At 39.4% G+C, this 6,648-nt stretch overlaps 1 protein-coding gene across 1 annotated transcript; it reads right to left on the bottom strand.

Moving 5' to 3' along the window:
• Positions 1–352: 352 nt before the first annotated feature.
• LOC113349775 (protein IQ-DOMAIN 32-like) lies at positions 353–5,149 on the bottom strand. The gene is made up of 6 exons (XM_026593803.1): positions 4,831–5,149; positions 3,406–4,155; positions 3,093–3,311; positions 2,905–2,985; positions 1,042–2,819; positions 353–850 (listed from the first exon to the last, which is right to left on the bottom strand). Coding segments are annotated over exons 1-6 (2,913 nt in total). The 5' UTR covers positions 4,915–5,149; the 3' UTR covers positions 353–849.
• Between the last annotated feature and the right edge of the window lie 1,499 nt (positions 5,150–6,648).

Below are 6,648 nucleotides of genomic sequence, written 5' to 3'. Positions count from 1 at the left end.
TCTACTTAAATAGTTTCGCTCATTAACTTAAAATAAAATACATAACTTAAATAAGTAGACCAAAATACATAACTTAATAATTAAATTTCACACTCAGATCGTCTCTTAAACTGTCATACAAATTCTGATTTTGAATGTAATTAATCATTTGAGCATAATTTCTTGCAGGCACCGCTGTTAATAATAACGATCGATAGACACTCTATCGCTCAATAGTTTTACCATAGTAGCCCAACTCGTTTACCATGCCACGGCATACCAGCTTATTTTGGCATGTGCATAGGAATATGCCTAATAGTGAAGTAAATGAATTGAATATATTAGTGGTAATATATAAGCATATCTAATTTAGTGATTTGAAACTATTGTTGCATCCATCAATTGCGATCAAGTGAAAACACAAAATGTTCTGAACTCAAACCCCAAATGAGCAATTGTCAAGATTTACATTTTAATTACTTATAACCACAACCTTGATAAACTTCCTATACCTGTCCATCTAACTGCAGCGAAACTTACTCCTTTCATCTAAAGCATAACAAGAATCACACAAAGAAAAACTATAAGAACGGATACATGAAAGAAACCTCAACAAAAGGAGTTTTCAAGTACCATATAATGTACATGCAATCATCAGATCTCTTTAAACATTGACCGACTTCAATTGCTCAGTAGTAGGCGAATTTTGACAATGAACCAGAGTAAATCCTCGTATTCTGTAGTAGTATTTGTCGGAAAGCTCAACCATCCTTGAGTGCATATGCTCCTAGGTACAGCCAGTTGAAGTTGAATATCACCATGTGTAAGAATAACACCATACCAGTTTGAAATCAACTTCGACATCATCACTCTGCAACAAGCACAATTCAATTAAAGAACTACAGACTACGCCATCCTGTGTTGCCTTGAAGTTTGCAGTTGGTTTTAAAGAATTTTGGTGGAATAAAATTAGATGTATATATTTTTCAGGTTAGGTCTTGGAGGTGTTACATTTTAGTGTATACTGTGAAAGTAGCATTAAGAAATAGATGTAGAAATTACCAAGGAGATCTTGTATGGCTTCCGTTAGCACCCAGATTTCTCTGCGACGTTGACGGATCAACACGGGGAGAGCCTTGTTTTCCATTTGCAGGTAAGGAATGTCTCTTTTTGATGTAAACATCCTTGTCTTGTACATCAGGTCTGGACCTCGGGGAGTTGTTCACGTGGGCCTTGGCTATTGCAGACTGTGTAGCTTGCATGTAACTCGGGAGGGCGTTGCTGCTACTAATGCCGACTCTCGGCTCCAACTCCACATGCTCAGGACGTTCGGGACCAAGTGAGCTACGTTTTTTCCCACTTTTTGGATCTTTCTGCATTTGCTCTGTACTACTCCTAGCACCTGAATCCGGGCTAGCTTTTGCCGGGGACTTCTTGACTGCTGCTGGTACGGATTTTTTTGTTCTGGGGGATCCGTTTCGATCAACTTTTTTCCTTTTGGGTTTCAGAGTTCCCTTACTTCTTGGTGTTCCAGTCAATTCAGATGCAGCTGTATTGTTTCCAGGAGATCCATCTAGAGATGATCGGTGTGGTTCGTCACTCGTAGTTTCTAGTTGGGTCTGCACGTCCAATTCTATACTTTCTGGCTTCTGGACTTCTTTCTTTCTGGGTTTCAATGTTGTCTTACTTGTTGGTGTTCCATTCAACTCGGAGGCAATTATATTGTTTCCAGGAGGTCCATCTACAGATCTTCGATGCAGTTCATCACTTTTTGCAGCTTCCAGTTGGGTTTGCACATCTGATTCAGTTCTCTCTGCCTTTGGGTCCTTGGTGCTAGGGTTTTCAGTAACTGAATCCACAACAGTTTCTATATCAGCATCTTCTTCCTTCCCGTGCAAAATAGTGGAGACGGGAGTAGGTGTGACAGGCTCTGAGTTGACGCCATTCTTGACTTCGATCTCGAGATCGTCGAGATTAGATGTGACATGTGTAATCCCGTTCAGATTATCAACCTTCTCCAAAACTTTGTTTACGCAGTCAAACTCTCCACCTCCGTTAGCAAATCTATCTGGTGAATCAAGAGTAGAGGAAATTGAAAGATCGGTGCCACATTCAGAACCCCAGGCATATATTTTTGGATCATAAGAGATTGAATTTTCTGATGTACATTGTTCCTTGGACATTGCCGCAGTATTTGTTGGAAAAGATGGGTTGTCCATGTCTAGTCCATTATCTTGATTAATTGACCTACCAGAGATGGTTCTTAAACTCAAATCTTCAAATTTTGATTTGGCGGCAATAAATGCAGGATTACATGCCTTTCTGGATCCAAACAGCTTCTTGTCCTCAGTCTCTACTTGTTCGGATTCAACATTTCTAGCAGAAGAGTTTTGTTGTTCACAATCTGTCTCGGGATCATAGAAGATGGAACTGGACATAGTTTGAGAAGCAGCATCTGTTTGCATCTCTGTTTCATTTGTATCCATTTTTAAAGAAATCTCGGGCTCTCTGCTTGATAAATGAGGAACCTGGAAATCAAAACCATCTGCTTGATGATTGATCAGATTCTCTTCAGCGTCGATGGGGCTTGTTGTTTCTTTGGTTACAAACATCAAATCTGCTGACTCGTGGATATTTTCATCTGGAATTTGAGCTCCCACTTCCGAAAAATTGGTCCCGGTCCTTTCTCCTTGTTCCTCATTATCTAAACTAAACTGTGGCTGTGTATATTTTGAAGAGGAGACAGTCGTCCACCTATCGAACCATTTCCACGAAGAATCAGGTCTTGAGGAATCACATTTGATGCGAATCTGCTTTTTCTTTGGTGTTGATTCCAACAACTTACAACACAAACAAGATAGAGTTCCGTTTAGAAGTTATACTTGCATACATATATATATATATATATGGAGAGAGAGAGAGTACCTGACGAGCAAAACCATTGTAAAGCAATTTATGGGTATAAGAATAATTTGTCTTTGCTTTGGTTCCTGATTTTTCTTCTATCTGAAAGAGCAGCAGAAGATCAGAGACAAACATAAAAAGCATTTGGTGCCGAGGAATGCTAATTGCAGATGCTTCGAATATTAGTAAAAGGAAACAAAAGACATTACCATGGTTGTTTCGGAACATTTCTCCTGCATATCTTGAAGCTGTTCTTCAATAACTGACCCCTCTATGGCTCGAGCACGGCGAGCACGAACGAGAGCCTGCATTTTGACAATGGCTTGGACACAAAGTAGACTACCCACAGCCTGCCTCCTGCACAAAAGCCCACGTACAGCTGCTTGCAACTTAACCACATTCTTAAGCTTCAGAAATGTTCTTTGTGCCTGTTAAAGAAGTTAGCAATGACATACAGTTCAGCTCGCATAGATAAAAAGATATGGATGCTGCACATAGAATGCGGAGTGGAAAGAGAAATACCAGGTATCCTCTGATGGCAGATTGGAGGACAACCGCAACAGGTTCCTCCAGGTTGTTGAGATCAACCTTGATAAAATTTACCAGCATAGCAGATGAACCAATTGCATTGGAATCTTCATTAAGAAAAACTGGGTCAGTCTCAGCATTTTCCACAGCTTCAGGTGTATTAGAGTTCACTTCAGCTGGCAATAGATTCTCCTGATCATCTGACAATGCAGTGAGTTTGCTTGAAACGTCCAGCATATTGACATCAGTTGAGAGTGGAGTCACCTCATCTGGCAGTTGTGCAGCAGAGATCTTCTCGGTAGTGTCGAGCTTGATCGCTTCGTCATGAAATTGCAATGCAGTCACCTCATTAGGAACAGCAGCAGAGTTGCTCAGTTCAGTTGGCAATGGAATCACATCATCAGGCAATTGCAATGCAGCAAACTCCTCAGGAACAGCAGCAGACTTGCTCACTTCAGTTGATAGTGGAGTTACCTCATCGGGCAATTCCGATACAGGAATTTTCTCGGGAACATCGAGCTTACTGACTTCAGTTGATAAAGGAATAACCTCTTCTGGCCATTTTAGCACTGAAATTTTCTCACTAACAGCTGGCTTCTGAGCTTGATAATCGAAATTAACAGGTTCCAGAAATTCTTTATTTAGATTGGATTTGGTGTCTGGAACTGTATTGTTATTTATCCCTCTTTGGCTTGTTGATTTCTTCCGGAAACTCCAGCCTCGCTTGTCCGGTGAAACTTTATTCTGAGATTTAGATATAGATATCACAAATAAAAAGCTGTCGTTACCAAACTCCGATACGACATTCTAAAGCATCCAAAACAGATAACGCTTATCATTCCAAAGCATTCATAAAAATGTAAACAGCACGAGATAACCTAGATAATGCTTATCATTCCAACGATTTGTCAGTGCAAAGCATTTCATTTAATCAAACAGAGATTCTTCTATGGATTTAATTTATTCAGATCTTCTACGCAAAATTCAGCAAAATACTAAACTCGCGCAAATTTCTTTGACATCCAAAACAGATCTGAAGGATTTAGAGCATTTTTCTATTAATTGAATTGACATACTTTATACATCTACCAAAAATCTGTTTTTAATTTTGCTCCAAAGTTCTAAAAAGTTGCTCGATCATATCAAAATGTTAAAACTGAAGTATACCAAAAACATACGATAACAATGCTGATCTCAGATTACCAAAATGATCTACAAATCAGAATCTCTGGGATGCACTTCTAGACAGAAGAATTCTATATACATAAATGAACGTAACAAAATTCAGACTGGAACTACATAAACACTACATGAATGTAACAGAAACAAAATGGAAACTCAAAATTACAGATCAATGATGGAAAAAAAAAAATCAAAGAAAATCAACAAAACATGAGAAAACCAAGCAAAAAAATTTACCTCAATTCGTCCGTGTTCTTCATCTTTATCAGCAGTCGGAGAATCACTACCACAAGCAATGATCTTCAAACAAGAACTCACCATATTGATCTCCCTCCCTCGCTCCCCTCTCACTCTTCTCTCGACTCTTCTCCTCTCTTCTCTTTGGTTCTTGACGTTTTTATTGTTCTCCTCCTTTAATGTTTAGAGACACATGAACATTATTGAAGGAGTAATAATCAATTTAAAAAGAAGTCAGAAATCTATTAATTTTATAGTTGTTGTTTTTTGCAGCAAAATTATCGGCCCGTTTAATTTTATCCGGTCCCAAATAAGGTGGGGGTTAGTTAGAGAAAGAGAGGGAAAAAGCTGTCAGATCACACTCTAGCAACAGTTTTTTCGACAAAAATTATTGTTTGTTTATTACCGCGATATTTCAGGTTTTATTATCCTGCTTTGATTGGGTTATATCCAGATTAATTGGGGTATCCCGATTTTAAAGGGACTAATTTTAAGAGTTTTAGGAGAGGTCCTAATGGGTAAGTTACAAACTACCCTTACCTTTTAAAAACCTATTACCCTAAGTCAGTTTTAATCTTTTCATTTCATTTCATCTTCTTCTTCTCCTCCACAACCATACCGGCTCCATCACCCCCACCACAATCAAAACTCGTCGATTAATTCATTGAAATCGTTGATTCGAAAGCTCCGATTAATCTTCATCAATGGATCCACCACGGCGGAAGGGAACTCGTATGAAAGACGTTAATCGAAAACCCAATGAGAATAATCCAGGAATTGCAAGTTTGGTTCAAAAGAAAGTGAAGAAAAAAACCGTCGAAGAAGGAGAATTCGCAGCCGCTGAAACACGAGAAATGGTGCGCTTAAGAAAGTAAGGGCGTACTTAAACTCACTCTAGTACTTCTGTTTGATGTTTGCATATCAAATTAGGTCAGAAAAATCGATTATTTGATTTTCAGTTATTATCGCCGGCAAGGTATTATGTTATCGACCTTGCCGGATTTTCATAGTTAGGGTTTGGCCGGCAGGCTCTTTGGTTGAAGATCATGCCGAATGTTGAGTACCTGTAACTGGTACTTGCAGGGCCGGCAAGTTATTCAACCTCAGACCCTGATGGCGACAGTTTTTCTTTTAGTCGGGTTGGTTATAATTTTTTACCTTGCCGGCTGTATTTCAAGTTTTTTGTGTGTCCTGATGCCTTGAATTTTTAAAACCGGAATGGTATTTGGATAAAACCGTGCCGGTTGTTTGTCAGCCGGCAATGTATGGGTAATGGACCTTGCCGACCTGTAATGTGGAAAATCCTTGTATCTCATGTGTTCATATTTTTTATAAGCCGACAGGTTATTTGAATGATACCCTGCCGGCTAAATATATGTTTTAGTCGACCCTTTCGTCCATTGTTCCGCCGGATTGGTTAAATTTGTCGACCCTGCCGACCTGTAAATTTTTTTTTCTTAATTGTTCTTGTTCAGGTTGGAAAAGGAAAAGAAGAAATCGATGAAAGCTCTTAGTCCTCCTTCAAGACCTCCTCGTATTGGTGATAAACTCTTGACTTTAACACATCGAGGGGCATACGTTGTAACGGGAACGCTCAAGATCCGTGTACCGAATGATTCTCAACCACCATCGGAACTCAGTGATTCAGACGATACTCCAGATGAAGACCAATCAATTCCATCTGGTAGAAGAGGTGATGATGATGATGTTGATGAAGGAACTCCGGCTGCTGGAGGAGGTAACAATGATGATGATGATGATGATGGTGATCAAGACATGCCTGATGTTGGAGGAGGTAATGATGATGGTAATGGAGAT

This window comes from Papaver somniferum, chromosome 2, assembly GCF_003573695.1.
Source record: "Papaver somniferum cultivar HN1 chromosome 2, ASM357369v1, whole genome shotgun sequence".
NCBI classification, from domain to species: domain Eukaryota; kingdom Viridiplantae; phylum Streptophyta; class Magnoliopsida; order Ranunculales; family Papaveraceae; genus Papaver; species Papaver somniferum.
The sequence above is the reverse complement of the archived record's forward strand: the minus strand, read 5'-3'. Positions and strand labels throughout refer to the sequence as shown.